Below are 20,803 nucleotides of genomic sequence, written 5' to 3'. Positions count from 1 at the left end.
ACTAGAAGTTCGTATTTCTATGTCTCTACCACAGCACTGTGGGTCCGACGAGTCTATTCGGTGGACGTCAACCGCTCAGGTATAAAAACAACGCAATTACATACTTCATGTTTTAAAATTAATTTTGTACTTTATAAACAGTGTATCCCATTAAACTCCATTATACAATGCAATTGTGAAGTAAAAGACGATTCAGGAAGCGCATTTTGTAAACTATAAATTCAAGGTAAAATATAGAGAGAGGATGTGTCTTTTAATTATTAAGTTACAGTAATTTACCAGAGCCCCTATAGGTCCGTTAAAAACAATGTTTTTCTTATCTTTGTATATTATCATTCTAGTGGTCACCAATAATTTTGACTTAAGTTGTAACCGTTTTCGGAGGGATAAATAAGAATCATATATTCTTAGAAGGGCTGCCAAACTTGCAATTTTTAGTATTATAGCATTTAAACATATTCCGGGGCCGTGCTCTTAAGCCGCAGCTTAACTGGAAGGCATGGAAGATTTCCAGAATTTTTGTAACCTCCCCCATTAGGGCGTCATAAATACGCTTATGATCATATTAAACTAATAAGATTTTATAGTGATAACAAATTACCAACATTTTAGATTTGATTCGTCAAAATGAGGGCATTACTAGAATACTCAATTGGATCGTAACCCTATGGAAATAATTTAGCTTGGTACCTCTATCTATGTAGAAATCGCTGAATGGGGGGGGGGGTTGTACCAAGAAGGTTAAAATTGTGACATTCAGTCTCTTTGGTTAGTTGTCTGATGATTATATTACTATTATTTCTGCACGAATATTGAGTTTAACTCTATTCTATCTTCCGTTTAGAGCAGAGGGTGAAATATGTCACTGTCACAGTCCTAGCTTCTGTCATGTGGAGCCCACGTATGTCTGAGGAGATAAAAATAGTTTGCGATGAACACGTTCAAAACGATTCTTTGAATCGTTTCGCCATCAAAGCCACATAGGCCCGAAATAGTTCTCTCTAATTTACCCAGAGAACATGAAAACATCTTCTGTTCTGTACTGAACTAATAAGAAAACCTGTATCCAAACAAAGTATCAAACAGATTAGAGATTACAAATAGCCCGATACGAAGGCACCGTATGGTTTTGGGAATTTCATCTAGAATGGACCAACAATAAAAAAAGTCCACAACCGTCGTTTTTTTACCTCAGTTCTTAGTGACCTTTACGCATTAGTTCGGTTTTAATAATTAGAGTTTTGTTTTTATTAAGTACATGTTTTAGAGTTAGCGTACAGGAGTTGACACACAAAATTGTAGTTATTCCTGACTTAAAGTATGCGTTTGCAACGCTCTGTTATGCTTTGTTTATTTTAACCTAGATTGTAGTTGTGTGTTAGGTTAGTTCTCCACCTGAGGAAGAGATCAGATTCCAGATCTCGAAACGTAGAGTCACTCGTTCTTTATATCGCCATACAATGGAAAATATCTTGAAAAAATCTGTTTCCATCGTCAAAAACAGACTTTTAAGTATCTCTATAATACTGGAAGTGGAATACAAGCGACAGAAGACGCTTTGTGACTATAGTAGGCTTCTCAGTCCAATGTGTGTGTACTATGTCTAGATTTTATCCCAAAGGTTATATTAGCAAAACAACCCTTTTGAGAATAAGGGTTGGTTTAGTATTGAGTTCTGTTTAATTTATTATTAGTCCAGAAAATTCCGTGCGAAGCTGCGGTTGACTGCTAATACGAGCATTTATACCTCGTATATATTTTTTCACTTTCAATTTACAAGCTACCAAAAACAAGAACGTAACCAGGAAGACATTTGGGGGAGGGGGGGTCCATACAACTCATATTTGTCCGTAGTGGACAGAGAGTAAGGCCCCATTTTGTTCCCTATTAAAGTCGTTAACCCGTTTCTTTCTTGAGAACAGTACATGTCAGTAATACTGAATTATTTATGTAATAATAATCGTTTACTAGAAAAGTAATTGAACGAATTGAAAACTGGGGGGTCCGGACCCCCTCAGTGGCTACGTCCTTGACGGAAAACAATAAACTATATCCTACTGGTTAATTATTACCTAACCTTAAACCGCCCCCCCTCCTCCAACTAGGTCTAGACTATCATGTTACCCGTACTTGAGAGGGTGAAGGTACCTTTACAAGATTGTACAAAGCCCTTCCGGTATAAAGTGCTGAACGCATTGCCTTGCGGGATTAGCATTATCAGTATCGGGTGTCCGGGGTCCTGCTGGGACTTGATACCACTGTTTCGCGAGGTTCTTTCAGTTACGCATGTAGTTGGTTAGTTTTCTACCGATTCTGATGGTTTATTCGTTTTATTTTTCATGTTTTCTCGTTTTAACTCGTCTACTAAATATGGATAACATTAGAGTGAAGTTACCAGACTAATATTTATTAGTTTTAAATGAGTGTTAAACGTTGTAGCTACTTGTGACCACAGTGCTGTGATAACGCTCGGCCTGGCAGGTGAATTCTCTGTAATAAGCAGGCTATTTTCCAGAAATTCGCAAATTTTTATAAAATGCGTAAAATTGTATTTACTATAAATATTTCTATAAGTGGTATATTTTTTCAATATTAATTTGAGACATAGTACTGATTAAAGTATAAATATTTGAATTTTTCTTATTAAGTTAAATGAATAAAAACCTCTTGTAAAAAGTTGAAAGGATGTGTCTAAAAGTAGTTATGTAAATAAATTTAAAATTCCAAGATAGCCAAAACACGTTAAATTTATTATAAATTTAGAAAATGTGTGGTATTTGAGCTTATTATATTATATAATAATTTTTATTTGTATAAACATATTTCCTCAAACTTTAACCCACACAGTCAGGTACAAATAAGAAAGGAAACAAAATTAAATCTAATCCATGACCATAATAAATACACATAAAATATCAGTTAATAGTACCGTACGACTGTTTGAATTATATACTATTTCTAAGCAAAATAAAACAATTTTAGTAAAAGGAAAGATGATACCACCAAGGCAATGCCTGTTTGACGGATATTTACAATACTTAATTAATAGCTATAATATCGTTAACATCTTAAGGTTCATCTATTAAATATCAAGGCCAATTTACTTTTAACACTATGAAGAGTACGCAAGCAAATTATTAATTGCATTAGAATAAAATTATTCTATTACATTAAATTCGTATTATATTTATTTGTATACGGCAATTGTGGTCTGCCTCACCCTGTATAATATACATTTAATAGTATTCTCCATTCTATTATGTGGATGTTCTACATATTGTGTAACGCATAGTTATGGACATTTTTGCTAGGGGCCACGGAAATTCAAAACAATGTTATCACTCCTGTATTGCAGAGGTTATCAGAACGCACGATAATATTAAATAAACTTTGTCTCTGCCGAGAGACTTCTCTACGACTGTGTGTAGGTGTCTGGTGAAATGACGGTGTGATTGTGCGTCTGCGTCTCTGTTCTCAGATGCTCCCAGAGGTCCCAGCGTTTTCCTTCGCGGAGAAGTCGGCGTCCTACGGTGCTGTGAGTACTAATACTAATCAAGAAAAGGAATTGTCTAAATTAAATAGTATAAATTCAACTAATACTTTACACTTGTTGTAGTTAAGTGTGATTGCACTCTGTTACAACTACGAGTACCAAAGTAATGACAATGATTGTTTATGCTTTAATAACGCTAGCTTGGAAAGGGATTAGTTTATAAAGTTAGCCAATCCTACACTGTAATCTCCTGCTCGTTATTATTTTCAATTTAATTGGAAATATCGCTATACCTTTCTGCATTAATTTGTGGATCGTGCATGAAATTTATACGGATTCAAATGTAAAATTATCTTGAAATTCGGTTTGATGTAATGGAGTCAAAAAATAGTGTACATTTTTTTCAAATTCATAAATATCAATTTATTCATTTAGAATGTTTAGAAGACATAATAACTATATTTTAATATTATAAAATACGTATAGTTTTCCATAATTAAATAAGATCCAATACGTAAAACAAAACATTCATGCCATAAGTATAAATTACGACAATGGCAGAAATATTGGAATATAATGAAGTCAAAATTTAAATTGCAGTGTGAACGTAACCCAATGTCCATCAGTATTAAATTATACAAGGGAAAGATAAGGAACACCCACATCTTGTGTTGGTATGTCCTTAATTTTATTAGAAAATATAACACGGAGAGAACGCAAAATTTTTTAATGTAGTTACATTTTTATCCATAACGAGAAGTAAAAATACAGTCTCGTAGTTTATTGCTATAACCTGAAAACAAGTTAATTGCAAGTCCAAAACATTATTGGAAATATAAAAAGGTAACTAAAGTTAAAAAAATTTCAATACCATTTTATAGTATGCCTAGTATATAACAACTTTTCATTGGCTATAAAAGAATTTTTCCCACTTTTAGCATTGTAAAGTCCGTTTATAAAATGCTGGTTGTTTATTTTGAACTGCTATAAATATGAGATATTACCATTAATATATGAGGTAAGAACCAATTTATTCAATACAAGATCATAATTCACAATTTCCTAAAATCGATAGAGAAATTCAATTTTCCTTAAAAAGCAAGCTGTCGTCAGCTAGTTTTAGTTGATAAAAATGGTAAGACAGTGAAAGAATAGGAAACAAATGTTAAATTTTTCATGTAACGTTTCTTTTACATGACACATTAAAAAATCATCCAACTGTCAGACATCTGTTTCAGCGTTAGGCAACGCAACGAGGTTAAAAGACTGAAAAAGTGGCTTAAGAATTTTATGATTTTTACCTTGAGACAGTAGTTGTTGGCATACACCGTCTTGACAGTGTTATCATTCCTGAATTTTACGACTTTTAGTCTCTTTATCTCGTTAGCTGATCCTGATAAAATGACTACTTACTTGTTTAACACATTGTTTTAAGTGTGAAGTTGCAAAATATGACGTAATAAAGAAGTTGACACTTGTTATTTTTAACTCTTTCATTAATGTGGTAGACGACTAAATAATTTTCCAAGGCGAATTCCTCCATAGACTTCACGACTACTAGGTTTTCTTCTAATGAAGTGCAAATTTGCATTCATGTCCCGGACTTCAAAGATAATCTGTATTTACTCAACTACTACAACTGGAATCGCTCTGTTAATAGTTGGTTCCATAAACAGAGAGATTAAAATATTTCACCGATTAGTGAAGCAAAATTGTAATGCGTCTAAGTAATCTTTATTATTGTTACTCTGTGGTTTTATAAATACAAGACCTACTCTAAACTGACTTCACGTATTGCAAAGTTGGACTTTAAATACACAGAATTAAAATAGTTAAAGCTTATCAATATTAAAAAAAAACCAAGATGGCATACATATATACTGCGTATTGAATACCAAAAACTGAATATAATATGTATGAACATTCTTTTAATTGTGAGGAAGTAGAATAATTAATACATGTCACATAAATCTGATCATAATTACATTATATACATCTTGGGCGATTTAAATAAAACTAAATACTATTCAAGAAGTGATTTTATGTATGTATTCCTGTATTTTACATGGTTAGTACAATAATAGTTTGGTGTTTTTTTCAACACGACAGGAGTACATTGTGGATAGTTCAATTTATGTTTTCCAACTGATTTATTAAAATGATTTAACCTCTTCGTGTACAAATTTAAAATATGCTGTCACCAATTTTTAAATCATGTATTTACTAGAAGTAACCCGCAGCTTCGTATGCAATTCGTAAGTTTTGCACGTGCATGAGGACTTCTGGTTCGAGTAAATTATATTTATGACGCTAATGTTGAGTTCGCCTTGTTGTCACAATCAAGAAAATGTGTAAAAAAGTGTGTATTTATGGCTATTGTAATTTATTCCGGTTTTCGTATATTTTGTGCCATAGTTAATTTTGCCTTGTTTGTACTATCTAAGGTTATAAATATACATATTTAAAATTTATAGTAAACTTTAAATAGTAACTTTGTCTTTCATATCTGCATTACAGTACTGACCAAGCAGATTGAATAGTATTAATTACTTTTTAACTTTACCAGTAAGTACCTATATTATATGAAAATATTTTTATAATGTAACAGCACCCCTAGTACTTTGGTATTATCCAGAGGTGACTCTGTCCCTATCTACTACTTGTCATTATGTGATGTCATTAGATTTATATTAGGATATCAGAAATATGTTACTTTTAGTACTGAAGTTCGCGCACTGATGGCCAGTCGCATTTCCGTTCGGTACTTTCCCGACATCAGATCACGTGCCAGATCGTGACTTGTGGCGAAAAGAGAAAAACATCCCTCGAGATAGTACCTAAATTCAAGCTCAGATCACGTGAGCACTGGTAAATGTTAATTTTAACTTTTCCTATTTATAATACGTGCGTATGTATTTACCAATTATAGCCTAAACAAATGGTAGACAGGGACAGAGTGGCCTTTGAATAACACCAAAGTGCCGTATCTTTCAAATTTTTTGTTTCTCATTACAATATAAAGTAGAATTTTTAAACACAAAGGCCCTGGTTAAAAAAAATAATCTTCTAGGATATCTAATTTTGGAAAAAAATAAAAACGCAATGGTATTCCAACTGTTAAAAAAATACAAAACAAACTATTCACTTAGTATCCCAATAACTGGGTTTGTTTCAACATCATTATCAAATTAAGTACTTAACCTATAGCCTATATAATTTATACAAATTATAATAATTTTCTGTTGAATTGTAATCGTTTTTGTTTATAAAGTATAATAATGTTAATCGGTTATATTGTAACCCAACATAACAATGGGTTGCACATTGTAATGTTTGCCAAGGTAACAATGAATCAACCATTGCATATCGGTAAGGAAGTCTGATAAGGCAGTACACCTCCCTCCCCTCCCCCCGTAAAAAATGCTCGTGGACACAACCTTATCCATTTCCTCTTTATCACCCGTTTAATATAACCACTTATGTAAGTCATTTTGTCTCTTTAACTAATTTGTTTACATACCGATAGTGTATAAGTTCCACCATGTCGATTTTGTGCCTCGTTTCACGTTAAAACGTTTTCGTTACGGATACTTTTTTGTATTTATTATTGTCTTATATACTGATTTTCTAGGCGATCCGCACAGCACTATATATTTGATACTGAACAATAAAATCTCAATTTTTCATGGAGAACCAAACGGTTCGTTATTTATTACAATTATAAATAAAGGATCAATCACAATTTTGTGTATGAACGATTATAACAAAAATTGTTGGTTGATCTATACAATAACTGCTACAAGAAAAAAAATTGCTTTTAAGATCATTAAAAAAAAAACACTTTTCGAACAAAAGCTTATTTCAGACTAATAAAAGTGGTCTAAAATAAGAATACTTTAGTGTGTCACCCTGCAATGCATTTTCTGTCTTATTTTTCGCATGTGTTGCTTTAATTAAACATTAATTTATTAGCCTATTTTACATTATTCTCTACGAAATTAAATTCTCTAAAAGTTTTGGCTAAGACATTTGCGTGTTTAATACCCATTTAATGAAGTTAATGAACTTAAAATATAAACAAAGCATGATTTTCGAGACCGAATTTTGTATGTTTTGCCTGATCTCTCAGATATGGGTGGTCTAACAGGTCTGGGACGTATTTTATAAAATTGTTCAGTTATTTTTAAATCAAATCTAATAGATTTAACAACTATATTCTCGCCATAAAAACATTAGTTTCGCTTTATTTCCGCCCTCTCCTATAAAATCTTTCGCTAGCCGTAGCACGCTCACAAAGCGTTTTCGGACATTTGTTTGAAGAAAATTTTCATTCTTTTAATCAGAGGAAACCAACTGAGAATTTTTTCGTTTTATTATATATAAATATATTCACAAGTACTTTTTGTGATTCAATGTTTATTGAAATTAAATTAAATTAAACTATTGCCACTTATAAAAATTTAATGAATATAGATAAAAAGTCATTTGACAGGTATTTGGTCTTCCGATCATATGTTAGTTTGGTTATTTAAACAAATATATGAAAAAAAGCCAAATACAAAATAATTGAATCGTAAAAAGTAAGGGCTCTGTGGTGTAATAGTAGCACATTCACCCGGCAAGTGAGAGATCCGGGTTCGAGTCCCAGCGGAGCAAGTACTTTTTGTTTTTCAATGCTTATTGAAATTAAATTTTATATAAATATATATATATATATATATATCCATTAATAATGTAATCAAGAACAACTCCAGTGTGCGCATAGGCAATACAGCCCATGCAGGCACATTGCCCAAGGACAATGCTTTTTTGTATGGTGCGTCTTCTTCCTTTTTCTTCGTTTCAAGTTACTTTCTGCAATTTCAAAAATTATTTTTAATTATAAGGTTAAGATTTCAATATTGTACTCATTCAGCGTTGTCTTTCTTCATTTGCTCTTACTTGTTTAGAGAGCGATGTACATATCTCTTTAAGTTATCGGTTTAATTTACCAGTTTATGTTGTATATAACAAGTTACATATATATATATATATATATATATATATATATATATATATATATATATATATATAATACATTTCTGTTAAATTTTGGACAGTAAATTTTACATTCGATACAGCTGGAAAATTTAAAACATTGGGTATACTCTATAATTAATATTATTAAATTTATTCCAATTTTTAAAAAGGACGATCCTTATGTCGCAAGTAACTGTCATCCAATTTCCATTCTTCCGGTCCTCAGCAAAATTTTCGAAAAAGCCTTCCTTCGACGATTAGAAGATTTCTTCAATCGCTTTGAAGTTATTTGTCATGAACTCACTGGCTCACTGATTCTGTTGTCGATGGTTTGGAGAGGCGGGAACATGTGCTTAGCATATTTCTCGACCTCTCAAAAGTCTTTGACTGTGTTCATCATGAAATACTGTTGCACCAGTTATGGTCAAGCGGTGTTCGTGGTTTGTCTCACAAATAGCTCTCGTCATACCTAAATGATAGAGAGCAGTGTGTGCAGATCGCGAATACCCTCTCAGGCAAAGCTAAAATGCCCTATGGAGTCCCACAGGGATCGATTCTAGGGCCTGTCCTATTTCTCGTCTACGTCAACAGATTGAGTTCACCAATCCATAATGGAAAGATGATTCAGTATGCTGACGATACGACACTCTGCATTAGATCAAAAATCAAACCAGATCTTGAAGTCAAAGCCTTTGAAGAACTCAACTCATGCATTGATCATTTTTTCAATATCAATTTGAAAACAAATTGTTTAAAAACAAGCGTGATCAATTTCTGTTTTCGGCAACATGAAGACGAAATCCGACCAATTGTGATGGTGGATGAAACCATAATAGAAGAAGAAGAATCCATAAAGTTTCTTGGGATGCACCTTGATCGAGGGCTGACATGGGACGATCACATTGAGAGTGTCTGTTCAAAGGTTGCTTCTGGCATTTATGTCTTACGCAGCAAAATTCTGTTCATTGGGCATTCTGAAGACAGCTTACTTTGGCCTAATACATCCACATTTAGCTTATGGTCTAAGATTGTGGGGTGGCTGTTCTAGATACAAATTTAATAGAGTGTTTAGAATGCAAAAGAAAGCTGTCAGAATCATTTACAAATTAAATCAAAGAGAGTCGTGTAAAGTAGCCTTCGGGGAGCTTGGATTACTGACTTTGCCTAGCCTCTACATTCTCGACGTCGTGCTGTACTGCCGATTCAAGTGCGTCTCACTTCGGGGTAGCGACGTACACCCATACGGAACTAGAGGCCGGGATAACTTTCGTATGGCACAGCACAGAACTACTGTTTTTGAACGCTTGCCATCTCAGGTTGGTGTAAGGTTAATCAATAGGCTCCCCGAAGAGATCAAACGCGTCAATAACCACAAACAATTTAAATCTCAATTAAAACACTTCTTAGTGCCTAAAGCATTTTACTCAGTTGACGAGTTTGCGATGGGTCGCTGGGATAGTCTTCACTAACATAAAAAAAAAATTCCAACTCCCCTTCTGATATCCAAGAAAATTTGGCCACTATCGAGGAAGCGGCGACAGGTGGCACGTACCCAAAAAGTAATTTTTATTTTAAATTAACTTATCTATTATTTTTACTCAGAATTAAAATTGTGCTAGTTATTAGATTAGGACTTTTATTTCTATATGACGCTTGCAATACAATTATTGTTAATTGTTTCCTGCAATAAAGAATATTATTATTATTATTATTAATATAATAGGAAAGTAGATGTTCAGATCCGCCAGAGTATGTACTGTGTTTATTTTTTAATGTAACATAATATGCTACCCACATTACTTATAATTGGCATCATGATTACTTGATTTCCTTTCTATTGTTTCTCTATTTTCTCATCTTAACTACATGGAATTGCAATATACAACTACCATGGGGTTCTCAAGATTTAGAAATGATTTAGAATTTAGAGTAATTGATCTTATTAACAATAACGTGTTGTTTGTACAAACGAAATTATATATACTTAAGGTTGGCATTTGTTGCGTTGTTAACCCTCTGAGCTACAGTCTGCCACCGACCAAGAGTCAAATTTACTGGACTGTCAAATTATCGCCTAAACCAAGGGTAAGATAGTGCATAAAATTAGTATAATAAAAAATAGTACTAGGAGAATAAAGTAAGTGCTCTGTTTTATAACGGCCAGTGAGAGTTCCTTAGGATTTCTAAACTTAGAATAAAATACTTTATTGTTCATAGACATTTTACAATGCTTCGAACATTGTCATAATGTAGGTTGCAGTAAATACTATTTCTTAACAAACTACTAAAATTATGAGAGGCTAAAAATAGTTAAAATGCAGATATATTGGCAAATTCCCCATTCATAAGAAAGGATTTAAAAGGACGAATGTCAGGGCAATTCTTTATGATGTCAGGCAAGAAATTAATATGTTTGGTCCCTGGAAGAGCTTTAATCTATGTTTACGAATTATGCAACTGTATTTGTTTCTTGTATTATACTGGTAGAAATATTCTTTTTCATTATTAAAAAAAAAAAAAAAAAAAAAAAAAAAATAGAAATACATTATAGAAAAGGAGAGATCAAAGTTACGATTCCCTCTCGATTAAAATGTCTTCTGCAATCGCCTAAGGTCGCAAATAATCTTAAGCGTCCTTTTTTCAAGCACGACATCTCTCGCCAAACAGGATATTCAAAAGCCGACCCCACAACGGACTCCCTAGCGAAGAACATGGTCAATTTGTCCAAAAATATATATTTGAACGTTTATTTGTTTAAGAAACTAGATAGATAGTGAAGGCAAGAATGCCTTGGCAAGGCTAACGCACACTTGATCAATTTGAGAGTTCCACTTAAAAGCGAACGTTTACTTGTCACTATTTATAGACGATTAGAGAGAGAAAGCGAGCCAACTGCAGTTAATTCGAGGTCGCCAAAGGACGCTTGCCACTTAATTGCTACTAAAAATGAGGTTCAAGGTCTAGATGGTGGAGATAACCTTCTATGGTTACGGTACAGGTTATACGCATACGTTAAGTTTGAGGGCTAAAAGACAGGAAGAAGCTTATAATCTGAGAGACGATCTTCACACCGTTGAAAATGTTGGCACCGTGGTTTAATTAATATTGTATAATTTCCATGAAATTTCGTATTTGCTCCGATGAAAGGCAAGCTGGACGCGGACGCAAGTCCAATCTCAGTAAAGACGCTAAAATAAACTTAATATCTAGATTTTGCCAAAATATCACTTCGGAAATGGGAAGTAGCATCCAAACCGGGGACAGCTGACCGTTTCTCATCACTCATACATCAAATCTTGCGGAGCGCTCTCGGGGTGACCCAGAAATAACTGTGAAAGGCGTACATGTAGTATTATGTTTCACCTGTAAGATCTCGCTTGGCGTGTGAAAGTCACTTTACAACTTTTAATATTCATCTTATCTGTCCAACGATTTCAAAACCACAATTATATTTTACTTTTAGTGTAAAAATACTGTTTATATAAAAATAAGAGCGTATAAGTTTTATGTGATTCCTATGTATAATAATTTACAAGCTATTACTGCGAGAGTCCCTGTGTGGTTCTAAACTTGTCTTACTAAATCAGTATTTCATAATAGTTCGCAACCTTTTCAATATCTCTTAAACTGTAGTCTAAGCAAATAAAAAATCTCATTGGTTCTAACTTAGTACACCCTTTAGGTACCAGACTAATTTTGGAATCGTGATCGAGAGTGGAACGGAGGATTTTAGAGGTTTTATCAAAATAATACCCTTTTCAGCAATCGTTATAACTATAAAGTCATACATTTATTGTGTATGTTTCAAATGTTTAACTCTGTTTTTCCATTGTGCAAAAATGTTTGTATTCTAGATACTCTGAATATAATAAAAATACACATTTGATTTTCGATTACAAATTTTCCAGGGCCGAATTTCAAAGAAGTACTTACTTACAAACAAAACACTAAACTAACACTCTGTTTTAATAAATCTACCAGTTTGTATCACCTCCAAAAATAAAAATATTGAAGAGTTTTAATGTTTTTAAATATTGACGTCCGTCCTTCATGGCAGAATGTTATCTCTGCTGCTAATTGTACGGATCATATAAAGCGTTTATATTTAGCGTAAATTGATATAAAAACTATTAAAAATATAAAATGATACTTATTACGTATTTTTTTATAGTGACAGAGTTTAATTATTTCAGCAGAATAATATGTACATACAATATACATACAATTTTGAACGAAGATTATTTTTATTTGTATCTTTATTTGGTAAGATAAAATTTCACAAATGAACATTTTTGCGACTCAGACTACCCATATAAACATATCTATATCGTCCGCAAACTTAACATTTTTTTATATCACAATACTAATTTGGTAAGGTAATGTTGAAAGCAATACATATATTTTCTTAATTTCTTTATAAAAATAGAACACTCCGTTTTCAAGAAAACTTAATACATAATATCAACCAAATACAAACCAATATATAGAAGTGATTCGCCGCAGAAAATACTTAGAACTACTAAGTTGTCATCAAACGAACCTTAGTGCAATGTACAGCAGTGACAATAAGGCTGGTAGGCCACGGTCACGCGCCCGACCCTTCAGTGGTTGAGATCTGCCTGCATTAGGTGGTGGGGGAGAGATTGTAGGTGACAGCACTGCATTGTAGGGATTGTAGGGATATAGACTGCATTGTACAGCAGTGACAATAAGGCTGGTAAGCCACGGTCATGCTACCGATCCATCATTGGTTGGTATCTGTGCGCAGTATGTGCGGGGGGTGAGTTGGTAGGTGGTAAGTGACAGCACTGCACTCACAATTTATATAGACTGCATTGTACAGCAATAACAGTAAGGCTGGGAGGCCACAGTCACGTTCCCGACCCTTCAGTGGTTGAGATCTGCCTGTATTAGGTGGTGGGGGGGGGGAGATTGTAAGTGACAGCACTGCACTCACAATTTATATAGACTGTATAGTACTGCAGTGACAATAAAGCTGGTAGGCCATGGCACGCTCCCGATCCTTCAATAGTTGGGATCTGTGTGCAGTACGTGGAGGGGGAGAGATGGTAGGTGGTAAGTGACAGCACTGCACTCACAAGTGATATAGACTGTATAGTACTGCAGTGACAATAAAGCTGGTAGGCCATGGCACGCTCCCGATCCTTCAATAGTTGGGATCTGTGTGCAGTACGTGGAGGGGGAGAGATGGTAGGTGGTAAGTGACAGCACTGCACTCACAAGTGATATAGACTGTATAGTACTGCAGTGACAATAAAGCTGGTAGGCCATGGCACGCTCCCGATCCTTCAATAGTTGGGATCTGTGTGCAGTACGTGGAGGGGGAGAGATGGTAGGTGGTAAGTGACAGCACTGCACTCACAAGTGATATAGACTGTATAGTACTGCAGTGACAATAAAGCTGGTAGGCCATGGTCACACTCCCGATCCTTCAATGGTTTTGATCTGTGTGCAGTACGTGGAGGGGGAGAGATGGTAGGTGGTAAGTGACAGCACTGCACTCACAAGTGATATAGACTGTATAGTACTGCAGTGACAATAAAGCTGGTAGGCCATGGCACGCTCCCGATCCTTCAATAGTTGGGATCTGTGTGCAGTACGTGGAGGGGGAGAGATGGTAGGTGGTAAGTGACAGCACTGCACTCACAAGTGATATAGACTGTATAGTACTGCAGTGACAATAAAGCTGGTAGACCATGGTCACACTCCCGATCCTTCAATGGTTGGGATCTGTGTGCAGTACGTGGAGGGGGAGAGATGGTAGGTGGTAGGTGACAGCACTGCACTCACAAGTGATATAGACTGTATAGTACTGCAGTGACAATAAAGCTGGTAGGCCATGGTCACACTCCCGATCCTTCAATGGTTGGGATCTGTGTGCAGTACGTGGAGGGGGAGAGATGGTAGGTGGTAGGTGACAGCACTGCATTCACAAGCAACTTGTTGGTTCAGCGCGCTCCACGGACACTCGGGCAGTAGCCTCTACTCTCCAGGCAGCCTGCGGTGTCGACGCCTCTTTATCACAGTTCAAGTCACCTTTCAGTGATAACAAGGTACGTACTATCTCACCGGGATTGTAATGAAGTTGCCGATAGTCGATTCACCATCATATGTACATTCCAATTACTGCATTTAAGTCATTAATTAGTTCTTCATAATCGTGTACTCATTATAATAACATGGATTAAAATTATTATTGTACTAGACGTATTACAAACCTGATGTGTGGCAAATAAACTGCTGAGTAATGCAGTTATTTCTGATGAATGAATACTGTATAAACTTTACATATTTTTGATGATAGTTTCTTGCGATGACTGTAATATTAATATGAATATACGAAATCACTTCACAGTATTAACAAATAATTCAGCGAAACGTTCAGGCTTGCAGTAATATATATTTGACTACAGTAACAATTGTAGTGAACAAACATTATAACGTCCACGTACAGTGTTTAATTAGAGTCAAAATAATTATAGACTATAATTGCTGATTATACTTGTTGCGGTGTTATAACAAAAAATGAATCTTATTGGTCTGTCCGATTTAGATAGATACTGTTGCACAGCTTTTATCTTTACTCACGGAACAAAAAAAAATTATTTACAGACACGTTCTTGCTGTATTTAAATTGAATTATTATAACCGTATAATTTTATTCAATGAATTGAAATCTTTTACTGTGCAAAATAATAATATTTTTGTCATCTTAAAACTCATTTGATATTTTCTAGACTTTTTGTAAGGATGGTATAAACCGCGAGTAACCATTTCTGATATTTATTTTTAATATATAACCTTATTAAATTAGTTGTATTAAGTTTCACACAAATTTGCATAATGAACTGTATAAAATATACTAAGAGGGTTAAAATGATTATATGTTATTCTAAGAGACAATACTATTTCCCAGTGCTAAAATAGATCTATATATTTATGTTTTTGATAAATAGTTTCGTATCAGGATGCTGCATTTAATACTTAGGCTGAATTATTGAACGCTTATATTCATACATGATTATGTCTTATTTACTACTCAGCTGACTCAGTCTTAAATTAAATAGCATCACCAACGACACTAGCAGTGACTGTTATTATTTTATTAAATAAAGCCTACATTATGATATATCTGACCATGTGTTTACTTACGTGTGATTCAATTTCATTATATTATACTAGCAGTTACCCGCCGCGCAGTTTGCACGGACATTTCTACTCATAAACAGGGAAATAGTGGCATTTCATCCCTTTAAAATAACATTGTACGCATTCTAGAGTTATGTGATAATCACTGAAAAATATTCCAGTCTTCTGACCCATTTAAGTTTTATGTTTAAAGAGCAGATTTTGGGACCCTTAAATCGGGGTGTGAAACAGTTTTTAATAAATACCTTGAGATAATTCGAATTTCTCTCTACTTCAGTAACAATTAAACTATTTTAGGCCAGCATGGATAATGCTAAATTCGAAGTTCTTAGGTTTTCAGTCACTGCACCCACGATGTAATGAATAATGGGGTCTACTTCCTTTTGAAAAGAAAGTAGATTTTGAGTTGATTATTTGTTGTAATGTGTACAAATACACAGGTCTAAAACTGTGTAAATATGGCAATTGTAGTTTATTCCGGTGTGTGGTATTTCATGGTGTATTATGATATAGTTGAGTTTGTCTTAATGGTCTACTTCAGTCAAAAACCAACTAAGATGTGTTTTACAACTGTCTTTAAATCTATATCAATAGTTATACAGTACTTTGTCTTTTATATCTGCATAACACTAATGATCAAGCACTGCGTACTTAATATTTGATAAAATTTACAGTTCAAAGTGTACTTTTACTAAAATTCCATATTTTATTGCCTGGACAACCTCGTGCTCATCAGTGATTAGAGATGATGTAAAATAAGAAGCGCTGTTACTTATAAGCTTATTCTAACTTTTAATACCAACGTGAAGAAATTGAAATTGTCACAAACGAATTAAACATATGGTTGTATTGTCACATTACAATGTTTACAAAGAATACTTGATTACAAAACACAACTGCTATATGCTGATTAAGGCAAAAAGCGAGTTTTCAAGCCAACAGACACCGTTAGAGTTTTATATAACAGTATAGATATTACTGGGTTAGAACAATTAGAATACGCCCGGTGTGTTTTGAAAAATTTAATTTAATAACGTATTGCTCGTGTGTGAGTGCACATCTGTACAGGTTGGGTCGATAACTTTCAAAAGGGGTGGTGATTATATTTGGTGGGGGGGGGGGGGAGATTGCTCTGGCGTGACGACATCTGTCTCTAAACGTTGGACCTCATCAGTCACAGTCACGTACAGTTCGAGGACTTTAGCTGCGAGCATGACCTTGAGTGTGTGATGATTGGCAGGAGGGGTGGCGGGGTAGCATTATGCGCTGCGTCCCGAAAACATTTCCTGTGACTCATGGGTAAAACCCTCCTTTCATGAATCGTATTGGCCCAAATAACTCACCACACTCGCTAAAATCAGTCTGTTTTGTGACAGTGCTGATTGTGGTAGAATTAAATAATAAGAGAAAACCAAATACTAGAACTTTTGTTGTTTAACGTGATTTTGAAAATAACGTATTTGTTAATACTAATCTGCAAATCGAAATCGTGAGTTTAAAGTCGTTAAAGAGATTGTTGCGCCTTTACCTCAGCGGCTAGCACGTAAACGCAACCCGCCACACAGATATAGCGTTTATTTGTTGAAATGGTAGTATTAGGGCCCTACGAGCACAGCTAAATTCCTCCAACTGTAAGTTGGCTGGATTGCGTAATCCCAGTGTCACGTGAGAAAAGTGAACAATGCAATATCGATGAACCACTTTATCAGCGATTTGGCGAGCCGCACTTGTTACATCGTCTGATATTACTCTGCGATATTTATCACCTTGTTTGGTATACTTACAAAACATCCTGGCTGCTTTGTAGACATATTAATATGAATGCGAAAGTGAATATACATAATGTAACAGACTTGTTATGCTGGCCAACTCTACAATAAGGTAAATAGCATGTTAAATGTAAATCATAAATAAATACAGGGCAAGTTTTTGTTTAGTTTATTACACATTCTGTAACGTACATGTTACACAATTCTTACCGATCCACTGACAGGACCCCATAGCGGGTTGAATTTGGATCTTAAATGAACACTTTTCTATCCCTGTATACTTTTAGTACGATTTAGTTGGAAAATATGATTTCGTGTTCGATTTAATTTCGAAAAATAACCGATGTCCTTTTTTTCTGGGATTAGTATATGCTCAATTATTTAGACCTTCACTGTAACCTAAAGGTACGGTCCTGACCAAGAGGTCACAGTTTCTAAACCCTGGAAGGTGAATAAAATTTGTTTAATGGTTTTTACCGTTTCGCCTAGAATACGTTTAGTATAATCAATTAGAAAATGGCATTTACAGAAATGACTCTTCAAAAATTGCAATTAAAAAAATAATTACTTTGGCATCAGAAATAGTAGAATATTAAATTGTTAGATTTTGTATTTTCTCATTTTCCAGCCATTAATAAGTATATGTTTATAATCTTCATCTTAGTTTTAAATAGTTTGGGAAACAAAGCCATGTTGCATTCAATTAGAACACAACGTAAGCTTATCGTTAAATTGAGAATTTCTGCAGAGTGCAGAATTGATTGTCAGCTATCTTGCGAATCGAGATTGAAATACAGGTATATTGAAATTACCACTTTCGGTTTTTCAGTTTTTCCATCACGTTGGTTGACGCTGATGCTACATTTCAAGTTGCGTTCTGAAAATTTCGTCAAAACTACAAGTATTAATAGAAGTTTGGCACAGTAAGGTCGCAAACTTGTGTTAAGTAAAACATTGTTTTTAAGGAATTAAAAGCAAGGTAACTCCTATGATACAGTAGCTATAGATATTATGACGTAGATCGTATAGCTGGCACCATCTTAATTTAAACAGTTTTATTTGTTAGACTAATACCTGCATTTAGTGCGGACATTTAAACATTTGAAATATTCGATGTTGAGATATCGAATATCGAATCGAGATACTTCTCAGAACCGAATAATAATCGAATACGAGTGTTCGGTAAATATTACACTTGGCAGATTCCTTCCCTGTAAACTGATTGCAAAGTGCAGCCCATGAACCGCCCCGAGGCTTCACACCACCCTCCCCCCCCACACACACAAAAACAATAATTTGTACTGATTGTGGTGAAAAACCTGTCCATTTAGCAAAGGCTTAAAATTATAAGTAATTTCTCCTCGCTCCTCCCCCTCATTATCTATACTCCGTCTCTTGCACCAATTAAGCGTCTTGAAATGCCTTCTCAATAACAGATGCAACGTGATGTTAGTACTTCACCGATATAATCTGCTTACATTATCCACTTCTATTATGTAACACCTCAAGTGAGTTAATTAAATTGTATTTAAATACTGCTAACATTTATTAATATCACCTTTATATATAAAAAATCCCATGTCGCGATGTCGTTTACGCTAAATCCCCGAAACCACTGAACCTAAAGATAGGATAGTTTTGATCTAGATTATTAAACGTACTTTTTATTGCGAATTTAAGGTTTTTCATTATTAAAGGGTTGAATTCAATTATACATAGTTTTAAGACAGTATAACCATTTGTTTAATTAATATAAGCGCAATTTGTTTAGTCTTACAGTAAGCAGTAACATTACTTCTTGCATCAACCTTTTCTGCATCCGCTGTTTAGTATAGAATAAGAAAATATCCAGATAAGAAAAATTAAAAATTGTAAGAAAAATATACTTTTTGACCGAAGAAGTCTTTTTTAAGTTTATAAGACAATATTTCCTTAATAGAGGTTATATGTTTACTTATGTTTGAAATATATCGTAGAGTTCCATCACATTACATCATTGCTTACACTGAGTAGGCTACATCCTTCAATTTTGAAAATTGCGTGTGAAACCGCGGTTTGTTTATATAAAAGACAAAGTTACCATCTAACGTACTTAAAGACTGTTATAAAACCCATCTTAGTCCTCCATTAACAAATCTCAAGTCCAGACATGTCCGTTTGTGGTTCAGATTTAGGCAATCCATATCGTACGCTCGTGCGTTGGTAAAACCATCTAATTTATTTATATTAGCAAAAGACATTTCACCAAAAATATTGTGCACCAAATAACGCTTAATTAAATTTAAATTAATATTGTGTATTTATTCTTACTATCTTCGAACTGTTATTTAGCATTTTCAGGTAATGAAGTCAAATCCTTTAGACTGTTTGGTTGATTTTCTGTACGAAAAAACACCAACAGTACTTCCATTAAAACGCTGTTGGCGAATATTTTCTGGATAGGTTCTTAGGAAACAATTACTAGATCTACAAATAAAGAGAACCTCAAAATATGTCCAATCACATAAGAGATTTTCTAAAAAGACACTTGGTATCTATGGAGATAAATAAGAATGAAAATATTATATAATGTTTAATTTTTATTTGGTTTCCATGGATTTGTATAAGTTGCTGCTAAAACAAGGCTTTTTTGCGGTCTAGAACAAGACCAATGTTAAACCGCTGACTGCTTCGCTGATCAAGGAGCCTTAGAAGCCAAATGTCACAGAAATTTTCACTTACTGTACCCCACCATAATCATTGTTCTTAAGTTTTAGCCAAAATCACTGAAATCTCAGAAATCATATCAATAATATCCTCCATGCCTGTTATTTGTAGAGGCGTGTAGTTTAGACATAAAGCCCCAATTTCAACTGTAAAAAACACTGACAAAGCACTGCATACTTAATATTTATTTTGCTAAGATGTACGGTTAAAAGTATATTTTTACTAAAACTTTTAATTTTCTCATCTGGATGTTTAGTTACTATGTTCTGAACAGTGGTTGAAGAAAATGTGAAATAAGATGTGTAGTTACTAACAAGATTATAAATGTAAACAAATTGAAAACTGTGGTTAAATGAATTAAAAAATATGGTTGTACTATTATAAAGCTATGTTTACACAGAACAGTTGAATACATTTAACAGGCTCATTCAATCTATACTATTATATAACAAATCTTTTTCTATTCACCCCATATGTTTCCATGAACTTTTACGATATTTTAATAGTTATTCTGCTATACTGGGCGCATACAAATCCAACAAAGATAATTATAAACAAAGATTAAATATTAATATTAAACAAAGATAATTATAATAGTGACAGTCAGTCTTGAGTAATAAATGGTGTAGCTAACCTTTGTTATATT

General features: G+C 34.1%; 1 protein-coding gene across 2 annotated transcripts in view; it reads left to right on the top strand.

Annotated features, from left to right (window-relative positions):
- Positions 1 to 20,803, top strand: part of LOC124362205 (facilitated trehalose transporter Tret1-like) — an 89,652-nt gene that overhangs the window by 3,177 nt on the left and 65,672 nt on the right. The window contains exon 2 of one of the 2 annotated variants that reach the window (XM_046816515.1): positions 3,479 to 3,535. In XM_046816515.1, the coding sequence (XP_046672471.1) occupies positions 3,479 to 3,535 (57 nt within the window). Of the gene's footprint in view, positions 1 to 3,478; positions 3,536 to 14,415; positions 14,587 to 20,803 lie in introns of those variants that run through there. The other variant, XM_046816512.1, reaches the window with a different exon arrangement.

This window comes from Homalodisca vitripennis, chromosome 5 (assembly GCF_021130785.1).
Source record: "Homalodisca vitripennis isolate AUS2020 chromosome 5, UT_GWSS_2.1, whole genome shotgun sequence".
Classification (NCBI taxonomy): Eukaryota; Metazoa; Arthropoda; class Insecta; order Hemiptera; family Cicadellidae; genus Homalodisca; species Homalodisca vitripennis.
The sequence above is the reverse complement of the archived record's forward strand: the minus strand, read 5'-3'. Positions and strand labels throughout refer to the sequence as shown.